Here is a 13,116-nt window from a genome sequence, read left to right as displayed (position 1 = left end):
AGTCCTCTCCTGTTACTGTTACATTGTCCTCCCCTTCCTCAGTTACACCTGATTACATTACTGCTAGGTCACCTCAGTCCTCTCCTGTCACTGTTACATTGTCCTCCCCTTCCTCAGTTACACCTGATTACATTACTGCTAGGTCACCTCAGTCCTCTCCTGTTACTGTTACATTGTCCTCCCCTTCCTCAGTTACACCTGATTACATTACTGCTAGGTCACCTCAGTCCTCTCCTGTCACTGTTACATTGTCCTCCCCTTCCTCAGTTACACCTGATTACATTACTGCTAGGTCACCTCAGTCCTCTCCTGTTACTGTTACATTGTCCTCCCCTTCCTCAGTTACACCTGATTACATTACTGCTAGGTCACCTCAGTCCTCTCCTGTCACTGTTACATTGTCCTCCCCTTCCTCAGTTACACCTGATTACATTACTGCTAGGTCACCTCAGCCCTCTCCTGTTACTGTTACATTGTCCTCTGCAGGCCGCAGCCGTGACTTTAGCAGCCTCTCTCCTGGACGCCGGTGAACATGTAACGCTGTCCTGTGACATACTGATCTCTGCTGTAAGAAGATCTCTCCTGGAGACACCACCGGTAGGAAGGCTGGCATGGGGACCCTTACTTAGGTTTAGGCACCGGGAAGGGAGCGTTAAGTTTAGGCAGAGGGGGAGGGTAAGGATTATGCCCTAAGGGGGGAGTTTTAGGGTTAGCTACTAAGGGGGGAGGGTTAGGTTTAGGGCGCTGGAGGGGGTAGATTAAGTTTAGGCATCGGGAAGGGAGGGTTAGGGGGTAGGGAGAGGGGGAGGGTTAGGATTATGATTGACAGGTGTCAGTATCCTAAACCTGTCAGGATACCGGCGTGGGGATTGTTATTTTACATATTGCGACCTCTCTGATGACTCTGTACACTGTGAAGAATGAATGGTTCGCTCCTTTGGTGAATGGAATTGTATTGATGAAGAAGAGACAATCTTCTCATCCGGGCACCACGCAGTTAAAATTTTTCTCCCAGGATGCACTGGGTCCCTCTATACCCCGCCCCCGGGCCAGAGGCACCTCAGTTTCGTTGGGTGCCCGCCCGGAGTCAGGTCCCTACACAGCAGTGGGGGCTGTTTCCAGCCCCTGAAGAATTTGAAAGATTTCGTCTTTTGAGCAGACAGCGAGGACAGTCCAGAGGATGGCCGCGCTGTCGCTCCGTCACCCCGCCGGCGCCGAGACGGCGGTACTGATTCGGGGATCTCGACTGCAAAGACCCCGTGGGAATCCCTGGACTGCGGCCGGACTTTACGGGGAGCAGGTAAGGTGGCGGGTCACTGTTTGCGGTGATCCAGGTCTGGGTGATGACGGCAGGTGGAGCCAGGCATTCATATTCCCTGCGCTTCCAATAGACCACCAGGGACATAGGCTAGCGCACATTCCAGCGTCCCAGGGGTTTATTGCCGGCCAGGGGAGGCAGCTTTCCCTGTCCTCACCCGGCTCCTCCCCTCTGCTCAGCGCGCCTTTCCACTGCAGTCTGGCTGGGCTGAGGCAGCACTCCTCCTCCGGGTTTGCCCACTCTGAGGTCTCATGCGACTAGCCAGGGAAATAAAATGGCCACCAATCTCTCTGGACGTGCGGAGCCCGGGTCCCCCTACATACTTCTCCTCAAATACTAGTCAGCGGATGTAGCACTGTAGCCTACCAGACACTGAGTCTGTGTAGGTGACTTGTAGTGCCATTGTGCAGGTGTTTTCTGAATTGTATGTGACTTTGTGCTAGCGCTGTCTGTCTGTGTTTATTACTCAATCTGTCAGACATATTACTATAATGTCCCTTATTCTAAGCCGTTACTGTACAAGTGTTGTCAGGGTGTTTATTATACCTCACATTTATACAGTATCTGTGTGGTTTGTCACATACAGGGTGCACTATCTTCTCTACATTATGTCTGGTAGTGATGATGATGTGCACGATTCTGCTCCCGCCCTGCTGTCATGGAAAACATGTGCTGCAGGGTTAGGTGTGGGAGACCTGGTGCAAGAGGGAGTATTTGTGAGGTGTTCTACTCCTTCAGGCCCTTCTATGGTCTCGGCCACCTCGCAGGAGCCTCCTTGGGCGTCCTTTGCTCAGGCATTGACGGCCATTGCGGGGCGTTTGGTAGTACCTCCTGCGCTTCCCCCGATGGGGTTCCCACCGCAGTGGGTTTTTCCCTCTCAGGGCCTGCCTTTACATATTGCACCCATGCAGGTTCCATCTGCACCTCCTCCGTGGGTAGATACATTCTCCCCACATTTGTTTATTGTTTTTTTGACCCATTTGCAGTTTCATTAGGGATAAGGAATAAATGTGACTATCCTGAGAACCTAATCTTTCTGCTGCAAACATAACCTGATAACATTTGCTACATTAAACATAGATTTTTTTGAACAATTACTCTGCTACTAGCTTTATTCTCATAGGAATTAGGGGTATATATACTGTACTTATTAATCACCATGCACGAACAGGTCAAGCGCAGGTACTCATTAATCATATTCACTCCATATTGCAAAATAGGGGATTTGGGATAGACCCCGGAGTACCAGCAGCTGACACAACAAATCACGTGTGCGCAGGTTCTAATTAATCCATTTACATTCTCTACTACGGTGCAGACCCTGGCGGATACCTCTACTGCCCTCCAGGCTATGCTGCAGGGGGGTAAACCCCTTAGACCGGCTAAAAGGCCTGTGCCGTTATCTCAGTCTACACTACATGATGATATGACATCTGATGACGGGGAGATTCTAGATTATTCGGACTTCGAGCCCTCTCTGTGAGAGGCAAAGCCTAAGTCTAAGATCAATATTCCGGCTCTGATACGTGCTGTCCGTTTGGCCATGGTCATAGAGGAGGACGAACCGCCAGCTCCAAACATGCCCTGTTCAAGGACATAAAGGAAAATCGCCTGGGAAGCGTTACCAGCCTCAATCATGCCTGGCTTATGCCTATCCCTTTCCTGAGGAACATTGTACCAAATGGGAAACGCCACCGGTGGTGGATTCTCATGTGACGTGCTTGATTAAAAGTGCTATTCTATCTATGCCGTCTAGGTCTTCCTTAAAAGATACTACGGATAGGAAGGTGGAGGTTTGTTTAAAATCAATGTATTCTCTTTCAGGGACAGCTTCCAGGCAGGCCATGGCTATCGCCTGGGTGGCCAAGGCTATGGAGTTCTGGGCGGACTCCCTAGAGGTCCTTTTCCTTAGAGGCTACCAGAGATCAAGTGGATCTGGTCGGCAACCTCCATGATTCAGCTACCTATATTAATGAGGCTGCTTTGGATGTCAGCCTCTTAAACTCCAGGATTTTATCTGCTGCGGTTTCAGCTCGCCGCTCCTTGTGACTTCGCTCTTGGAGAGCGGACGCGGATTCTAAGACAGGATTAGAGGGTTTGCCTTATAATGGAGAGATCTTGTTTGGTCCGGACCTGGACAAGATTGTGGAAAAGTTGGCGGTTGCTAAATCTGCGGGTCTACTTCCTCAAGGCATTAGACCTCATCCTTTCAGCCCCAAGGTAAGCCTAAAGATCAGCCCTTTCCTAGGCAGTCAGCCCCCAAACGGACTGTCAAGCCCAAGAAGCAGGCCTGGACGGGATGGGCCTCCCCTTGGGCGATCCCAGGGAGGGAGGCCGACTTCTTCAGTTCGCCCAGTGCTGGTGTCAGACCACCACAGACACCTGGGTAAGAGAAGTGGTCTCTCATGGGTACACCCTCTCCTTCCGCAGAAGACCTCCCTATCAGTTTTTCTGCACAGGCCCTCTGTCATACAAAAAAAGCCTTACAAATCCAGAAGGCCGTACAATCCTTGCTTCAAGCAGGAGTCATGGTACCTTTTCCGTTACCTCAGAGAGGAACCTGTTATTACTCCAATCTCTTTCTGGTTCAGAAACCGAAAGGATCTTATCGGCCTATCCTCAATCTCAACTCCCTGAACAGATTCCTCAGGGTACCTCGGTTGAGGATGGAAACCCTACACTCAATTATACTGGCTATGGAACCTGGGAATTTTATGGTGTCCCTGGATATATTCGGATGCATACCTGCATATTCCAATTGCTTCCTCTCACCAGTGTTTTCTCAGGTTTGCGGTACATTTCCAGTTTCAGGCTCTGCCGTTTGGCCTCTCTCTACTGCACCTCGGGTGTTTACCAAAGTTATGGTGATAATGGCAGCCCATCTGCGCCTGCAGGGTGTCCGCCTGTTACCTTACCTCGACGACCTTTTACTGTTGGCAGGGTCTCTAGAGGTACTTCACCACCATCTACAGCTTACGATTTCTGTGCTTCAGACTCACGGGTGGTTGATTAATTGGATGAAGTCCTCCTTGACTCCATCCCAGAGGATGCTCCATCTGGGAGCTCTGTTGGATTCACAACAGCAAAGGATCTTTCTGATCGCAGAAAAGATCTCCGCTTTGCAGACGCGAGTACGCAGATGCCTCCACAGTCGCCGATCTACTTGTCAATCCACTCAGCAATGCAGTTACTGGGATCCATGGTATCGACATTCAACATGGTGTAATATGCCCAGTTTTATTCCTGGCCTCTGCAGAAATTGATCCTCTCCAGATGGGATGGATTACCCCATCGTATAAAAGCACAACGATGGTGCTCTCCCTGGAGGTGTGTCTGTCTCTTGCTTGGTGGCTACAGACGTGTCACCTCATCAAAGGGCGCCCCTTTTGGATTCCGGATTGGGTCCTGACGACGGACGCCAGTATCCGGGGTTGGGGCGCAGTGACAGGTCCACACTCATTTAAGGGGTGGTGGACAGCAGAGGAGTTTGCCCTGCCAATCAACATATTGGAACTTCGGGGCCCTACAGCAAGCCAGACTCTTACTTCACGGAAAGCCTGTGCAAGTTCAGTCAGACAACGTCACGACTGTGGCTTACATCAATCATCAAGGAGGAACTCTAACTCGAAGTCAGCAATGACAGAGGTGTCACGCATTCTGACATGGGCGGAAGGTTATCTCCCAGCCATATCTGCAGTGTGCATTTCAGGAGTTCTCAATTGGGAAGCGCACTTCCTCAGTCGTCATGATGTACATCCAGGGGAATGGTCTCTACACCAAGAGGTGTTTCAGCTCCTAGTGGACAGGTGGGCCCTTCCGTACGTGGACCTCATGGCCTCACGACACAATCACAAACTGCCAGTGTACGGGTCCAGAACAAGAGATGCCAGGGCGATCTTGGTAGACAATCTGCCGGTACAGTGGACCTTTCAGTTTGCGTACCTGTTCCCTCCAGTCTCCCTTCTTCCTCGAGTAATTCGAAAGTTCAAACAAGGAGGCACTGTCGTGCTGGTGGCTCCAGTGTGACCCAGACGTCACTGGTACTCAGATCTTCAGAGTCTCTCCATCGACACTCCGTTGCTGTTGCCTCAAAATCCGGACCTGTTGTCTCAAGGTCTGTGCCTTTACCCGGACCTGGGTCGCCTGTGTTTGACGGCGTGGCTCTTGAGACATCCTTCCTAAGGTCCAAAGGTTTTTCCGGCTCTGTGGTTAACACCATGCTCAGAGCGCGTAAACCAGCCTCTGCCAGGTTTAACCACAGGGTATGGCATACCTACTTTCAATGGTGTCGTCCCAGGGGTTACGATCGGCAGGTGTTTCGGATATCCAGAGTTTTGGCTTTCATGCAGGCGGGTTCGGATCTCGGTCTCCGCCTTGCCTCACTGAAAGTGCATGTCTCTGCTCTCTGTGTGGTTCCAGCGTAGGATTGCTCCTCTTCCTGATGTCGGCACTTTCATCCAGGGCGTCTTCTGGATTCAGCCTCCCTTCGTCCCTCCTGTGGCTCCTTGGGATTTGGCTGTTGTTCTAAGGGCCCTCCATTTGAACCCCTGGACTCAGTGGATCTCAAGTGGCTTACAGCAAACTGTTTTTCTTCTGGCTATAGCTTCCGCCAGAAGAGTGTCAGACTTGGGGGCACTTTCCTGTCACTCCCCATTTCTTATATTTCACCAGGACAGGGCGGTGCTTCAACTCGCCCTGGGTTCCTACCTAAGGTGGTTTCTATTTTACACATTAATGTGGAAATTATCGTACCTTTTAATTCTCCAGACCTCTCGGCAGGTGAGGCCTCATTGGACCTTTGCCTCTCAGGATGCTTCTTTTGGGCGGCGGATTCTCCTTTCAGCTCAGGAGCGTTCCCACCCTTAAAAGTACTGCTTTGGGACATCCCCAAGGTCTTCCTGTGGAGCCTATGGACCCTGAAGAAGAAAATGAGAGATATGGTAAGAACTTACCTTTGTTAGCTCTCTTTCTTTGAAGTCCATAGGGTCTACAGGGCACCCACCCTGTGCTTCAAATGGGCTTCGCTCTGGTCACCGTTTTTACCATCTCCTTCTATGTGAGAATGTGATTCCAGACTTTCTTCTCTCTTTTATCCTTCTCCAGCCTTGGCTTACTACGAACTAAGGTGCCTCTGGCCTGGAGGCGGGGTATAGAAGGAGACCCAGTGCATCCTGGGAGAAAAATTTTAACTGCCATCACCTATACCCCAAGGTCTCCCTGTGGACTCTATGGACTTCGAAGAAAGAAAGATAACAAAGGTAAGTTCTTACCATATCTCTCATTATTTGGGGGATGGCAGAGTGTAAATGGCGGATATTGCGGAAGACGGGCGCTCACTAGGTGCGGACGACAATGGCTTCCCGTCCCTTCCGGTTACACAGTGACACTGGTGATGGATACTTCTAGTAATAAACTTTCACACCTGAAATAACTTTATCTTTCAGTTACAGTGCTCCCCTCCTCTGGGATCAGGGCTATATGATTGGTCATTTCACATTTTACTTCAACAACTCAGCCAGGTAATATCTGTATCTGTGTATAGTGTGTGTGTCTCTATATATGTATAATACCGGTAATATCTGTATACTCTGTGCTGCTGTGTGTGTCTGTATATATGTATAATGCTGGTAATATCTGTATACTCTGTGCTGCTGTGTGTGTGTGTCTCTGTGTGTGTGTATATATATATATATATGTGTATAATACTGGTAATATATGTATACTCAGTGGTGTGTGTGTGTGTATAATACCGTAATATCGGTATACTCTGTGCTGCTGTGTGTGTATAATACTGGTAATGTGTGTATGTGTGTGTGTGTTACCAGTAATATATGGGTTTTTTTTCTTTAAGCTTTTGTTTCGTCTGCTCTCTTTTCTGCTAACGTCTTGTCTGATCTCTTAGGACAATGAAATGTTCGCTGCTCTGTCAGAGGAATGGGGCTTCCTGTGGCATAGTGTCTGCATACTGCTCCGATTCTCCAGCCCAAGAGCACAGCTGGAGGGAGACACTCCACGCGAAAGAGAACTTCCACAGCCACATTGGAGCCTGCTGTCTGCACGTGGTAAGGAGAAGCGGTGTAATGCAGGGAGGATGTGGGCGGTATTGATGGCAGTGGAGGCAGGAAGTGGGTGGTATATAGGCAGTGAGGGAGGAAGTGGGTGGTATATAGGCAGTGAGGCAGGAAGTGGGTGGTATAGAGGCAGTGAGGGAGGAAGTGGGTGGTATATAGGCAGTGAGGCAGGAAGTGGGTGGTATAGAGGCAGTGAGGGAGGAAGTGGGTGGTATAGAGGCAGTGAGGGAGGAAGTGGGCGGTATATGGAGCAGTACAATGAGGAAGTGGGTGGTATAGATGGCAGTCTAGGGAGGAAGTGGATGATATATGGGGCAGTGCACGGAGTAACTGGGCAGTATATGGGGCAGTTCATGGAGGAATGTGTGGTATATGGAGCAGTAATATGGGGCAGTGCATGGAGAAAGTGGGCGGTATATGGAGTAGTGCATAGAGGAAGTGGGTGATATATGGGGCAGTGCATAGAGAAAGTGGGCAGCACACATTGCTGTACATAGAGGAAGTGGGCAGCACACATTGCTGTACATAGAGGAAGTGGGCAGCACACATTGCTGTACATAAGGGAAGTGGGCAGCACACATTGCTGTACATAAGGGAAGTGGGCAGCACACATTGCTGTACATAAGGGAAGTGGGCAGCACACATTGCAGTACATAAGGGAAGTGGGCAGCACACATTGCAGTACATAAGGGAAGTGGGCAGCACACATTGCAGTACATAGAGGAAGTGGGCAGCACACATTGCAGTACATAGAGGAAGTGGGCAGCACACATTGCTGTACATAGAGGAAGTGGGCAGCACACATTGCTGTACATAGAGGAAGTGGGCAGCACACATTGCAGTACATAGGGGAAGTGGGCAGCACACATTGCAGTACATAGAGGAAGTGGGCAGCACACATTGCAGTACATAAGGGAAGTGGGCAGCACACATTGCTGTACATAAGGGAAGTGGGCAGCACACATTGCTGTACATAGAGGAAGTGGGCAGCACACATTGCAGTACATAAGGGAAGTGGGCAGCACACATTGCTGTACATAGAGGAAGTGGGCAGCACACATTGCTGTACATAGAGGAAGTGGGCAGCACACATTGCAGTACATAAGGGAAGTGGGCAGCACACATTGCAGTACATAAGGGAAGTGGGCAGCACACATTGCAGTACATAAGGGAAGTGGGCAGCACACATTGCAGTACATAGAGGAAGTGGGCAGCACACATTGCAGTACATAGAGGAAGTGGGCAGCACACGTTGCTGTACATAAGGGAAGTGGGCAGCACACATTGCAGTACATAAGGAAAGTGGGCAGCACACATTGCAGTACATAAGGGAAGTGGGCAGCACACATTGCTGTACATAAGGGAAGTGGGCAGCACACATTGCTGTACATAAGGGAAGTGGGCAGCACACATTGCTGTACATAAGGGAAGTGGGCAGCACACATTGCTGTACATAAGGGAAGTGGGCAGCACACATTGCAGTACATAGAGGAAGTGGGCAGCACACATTGCAGTACATAAGGGAAGTGGGCAGCACACATTGCAGTACATAAGGGAAGTGGGCAGCACACATTGCTGTACATAAGGGAAGTGGGCAGCTCACATTGCAGTACATTGAGGCAATTACAGAAATGCAGCTACACATTTAAATAGGGACAAGAAATGAAGTCAGTAGGGCAGGAGGCTCTCTGCTATACAAGGCTCAGTAAGCAGCCCAAGCTTGTGGGGCAGAAACACTTACCTGCCCCAAGTTATATGTCCACACCAACACAGAGGGCCTCATTTACATCCCTGGTACATGATGTTGCTCTGTGGGCGGTGTTTGGGGGTGGGAGTAAAATGTACATATAAAGATGTATGTAGTGTTTAGAGGGTCACATCTCAGCTCAGCTCTAAATTGCATTGTTAAAGCACTGATGTTTTTGTGTGCTAGATGCAAGATTAGCCAGTATGATGTATGTATGACCAGGGATTCAGTATGACCGACCGCCGGCCTAACCTTCCCCCTTCCCCCCCCAGTGCCTAACCCTAATTCCCCCCATCCCCGTCGCCTAAACCCAAGTCCCCCAGGGGGTGCCTAACCCTAACCCTCCCTTCCCCTAGCCTAACCCTAATCTCCCGGGGTGGGGGGTGCCTAACTCTAAGTCCCCCCCCTTGCCGGGATTAGACGGTCGGGATTCCAGCCGTCGGCTTCCTGACTGCTTCCCGTTTAAAATGTACATAACACATACATATAACACATTAACAGTGCACTGACATCTAGCTCCTCAAAACCACAATATTGTACGCATGCATACATTTATACAACGAGCAGTATTGCATTTGCACCTCCTGCATCAGAAAATGGCTTGGTCCATGTGCCAGTATAGGGAGGTAGAACATACAAGCTAGATGCAGAGAGCAGCTGGGGATCACTGGGAAATGACAAGATGGCAGGAGGCCAGGGCAGCATTCCTTAGCCAGGCCCACCTCTTGCAGACAGGCCCTAGGGTAAAACCACAGCTCTGCATCACTAACACCAATGATTTTGCTATTTTAGGAGTTGTGACATTTCTCCAACTGGCTCTGATGACCTTCGTTCAGGACCCAAATTATTTTCTCGGTCTCCTCAGAGTTCCTGAAAGTGTTGTCATGACCGCTTTGAACCGACTGGTGAACCCCAGTTTTCTTGGGCATGTGACTGAAGTGTAAGATGACTTTAATCTGGATTGGATGTTTCATTGTGTAGATGTGTTATTCACTGGCTTAGTTCGGTCCTATCATGTAAATTCTACTTTCCAGCTATCTTTCCACGTCATCTAGCCGTGGCTGGATCCACCCATCGTGTGACTCTTATGGCTGGGTGGGTACACTGGACTTCCCCCACTATAGATGGTGTAGTAGGACTGGAGCCAAGCCCTTCTTCTCAGACAGTCCCACAGTGAGCTTCCTCTGGCTCACTGCTGCTGGATTTACCGGGTAGGAACCGGAGTTTCGCCTCCAGGTCATCCCTTGTTCAGGGACAGAGTACAACGTACTTTTGATCCTGCTTTTAAAACCTGTTATTTTCCCACAGGAAAAGTGACACCCCATGGGTGTGAGTTACAAAGTTCCCAAGGCTGGTGTTGGTGGTTATAAATGAAGGGGCTGGCTGCAGAACGGTTACTATGCCTGTGCTCTCACTCCTGTCTTCAGAGGCTTCTAGCAGCCAAAAGATTAGAAAGCCCCCTCTTGAACAATCCATGTGTGATGTCACAGGGCGCTTCCTGTGGGGGCTGGAGAGAGAGGGGTGTATGGGGGCTGGGGATCCAGGTGCAGGGAAACTCCCCTCCTTATCCTCTTCCATGCATGTGTGATGTCACAGGGCGCTTCCTGTGGGGACCTGAGATCGAGGGGTGTTTGGGGGCTGGGATTCAGGTGCATGGAAGAGGATAAGGAGGGGAGTTTCACTGCACCTGAATCCCAGCCCCTCTCCAGTCCCCACAAGAAGCGCCCTGTTGCATCACACATACATGGAAGAGGATAAGGAGGGGAGTATCACTGCATGTGCGATGTCACAGGGCGTGGGAACTGGAAAGAGAGGGGTGTATGGGGGCTTGGGATCCTGGTGCAGGGAAACTCCCCTCCTTATCCTCATAGCGCAATATATCTATGACAGTAACAGTGTCAGCGCTATATCTCTATGACAGTGACGGTGTCATCGCTATATCTCTATGACAGTGACGGTGTCATCGCTATATCTCTATGACAGTGACGGTGTCAGCGCTATATCTCTATGACAGTAACGGTGTCATCGCGAATGTCAAATACTGAGACTGTCCCCGTTTTTTTCTCCCCACAGCAGCAGGAGCAATGGCTGGGACGTCTCTCTCACGCTCTCTGATATAATAAGTCTGGTTTCTCGGTTACTCTGTGTTCCGCTGTCATTAGATGTCGCCAATGAAGCGATGGCTGAAATGCTGGTGTCTCTCAGAGAGCAGCAGATACTCCCCTTACTCCTGCAGGTATGTATTATGCTCTGGTCCTCACGGGTCTACGATGCCCTCCGTCTGCTTGGTCACATAGGAATACTTGTTAGCGGCGGCGCTCAGGGGGAACACGTAACAGAGGATGCTGCTGGTTTATAACACTGGTTCAATGCAGGGTTACAGAGACGGAATGATCACACTCCTCTTCTACCAAATCATCTCCCACCTCCATGTGCAACACTGTCCTCCAACAGGTGATAATGCAGCACAACAAGATGACATCATCCCTAAACAACTAGTTACCATGACAACCAAATGTTATTGCCCCACCGGCACATAACAATAATAGCCATAGCATACTAACTAATAACATGGCGAGTGCGTCCTGCCTATCCACATGTACATAAACCATACAATAAAGGCACATATATAATACCAATAAACCTTTATATCTCAACTAGGCATCTACATCTACATCTGCAGATGCAGTAAATGTGCCTACATAAGCCTAAGGTTTATATACGCACACACTCCAGATAAAAGCTCTAGGTGCCGGAAGTATATATGTTAGTGTATATATATGTTAGTGTATATTACCTCTTTGCTCTAAGCTGTATATGCCTTTGGTATCCTTACTTTGATGTGATGTAGAGTCCCATTCATTGAGACATCTCTATATTTTCTCTTCCTACATCTGGGGGACACTTCCTTTACACATGGGGTTAGTGAGGCATGGAGGCATCAGCACTTAGGGGTTTATTTACTTAGCCTTGGGTGGAGCTAAAGTGAATGGAGATAGGTACTGATTGGTTGGTACTTTAACTGGCATGTCACAGGCTGTGTTTCAAAAGTGACAGGAGCTGGTTGGTTGGTACTTTATCTTTATCCAAGGCTTATGTAATAGACCCTTTAATGAGCTAATTATTAGTGCTGTAAAAGCTCCCACTCTCCAATCCAGCAAGTAGGTCAGCACTGAGTTAGGTGACATTTTCACACTCCCCCCTTCTCTATTGTTTGGTTCCCGTCTGTACATTCCGGCCAAAGAAGGGTAAAAGTTATCTTACTGGATAGACCATGTGCTGATGCCAGTTCAGGGCCGGATACATCACGGGGGGGGTGGGAGTGTGTCAGCTGGGCGCCAAAGGTGTTCCAGCATAGGTGGACGGATTTCTCACCGATTTTCTGGCGGCGTAGTTGACTGGGTTATTCAAACGGCTGATACCAGTGGGGTCATTTGGGAGGACCACCATAGTAAGAGTGGCCAGCGCACCCACGCACATGACGTATGCTGAGGAAGCTGCAAGGCAGCATGGGTACCCAGAAGACATGGCAGCATCCCAACCGCTGGGATACCGAAGGTAAGAGGCAGGGTTGGGGGGAGGGTCAGCATTAGGCACTAAGGGGCAGGGTTAGGTTGCGAAGAGGGGGAGGTTAGGTTCATGCACTGCACTAGGAGGGGTGGTTAGGGTTAGGCACTAAGGAGGGAGGGTTAGAGGAGGGAGGGAGGGGGGGGTGGTTAGCATACCGACCAACAAGTGTCGGTATGCTAAACCTGACGGGATGGCGGTGACCATCTTGACATGACTGCTGGGATCCCGACTGCTGGCATCCCATACCCAACTTGTTGGTACATCCCCATGTGTAAGGAAGTGTCCCCCAGATGTAGGAAGAAAAAAAAAACAAGGTTTTGGTTCTTACCTGTTAAATCTCTTATTCTGACTCCATCTGGGGGACAATTCCATCCCTCCCTTACTTTTGCTTCAACATATTCTTCAGGCTT

At 49.7% G+C, this 13,116-nt stretch overlaps 1 protein-coding gene across 6 annotated transcripts in view; it reads left to right on the top strand.

Annotated features, from left to right (window-relative positions):
* Window positions 1-13,116, top strand: part of STK36 (serine/threonine kinase 36) — a 203,616-nt gene that overhangs the window by 186,746 nt on the left and 3,754 nt on the right. For 5 of the 6 annotated variants that reach the window (XM_088461081.1, XM_088461080.1, XM_088461083.1 and 2 more), the window contains exons 21-25: window positions 487-597; window positions 6,763-6,837; window positions 7,221-7,380; window positions 9,929-10,076; window positions 11,210-11,372. In XM_088461081.1, coding sequence (XP_088317207.1) covers window positions 487-597; window positions 6,763-6,837; window positions 7,221-7,380; window positions 9,929-10,076; window positions 11,210-11,372 — 657 coding nt within the window. The remainder of the gene's footprint in view (window positions 1-486; window positions 598-6,762; window positions 6,838-7,220; window positions 7,381-9,928; window positions 10,077-11,209; window positions 11,373-13,116) is intronic. The other variant, XM_088461082.1, reaches the window with a different exon arrangement.

This window comes from Taudactylus pleione, unplaced genomic scaffold, assembly GCF_031769625.1.
Source record: "Taudactylus pleione unplaced genomic scaffold, aTauple2 ptg001014l, whole genome shotgun sequence".
Taxonomy (NCBI): Eukaryota; Metazoa; Chordata; class Amphibia; order Anura; family Myobatrachidae; genus Taudactylus; species Taudactylus pleione.
This window is presented reverse-complemented; position numbering and strand designations above follow the sequence as displayed.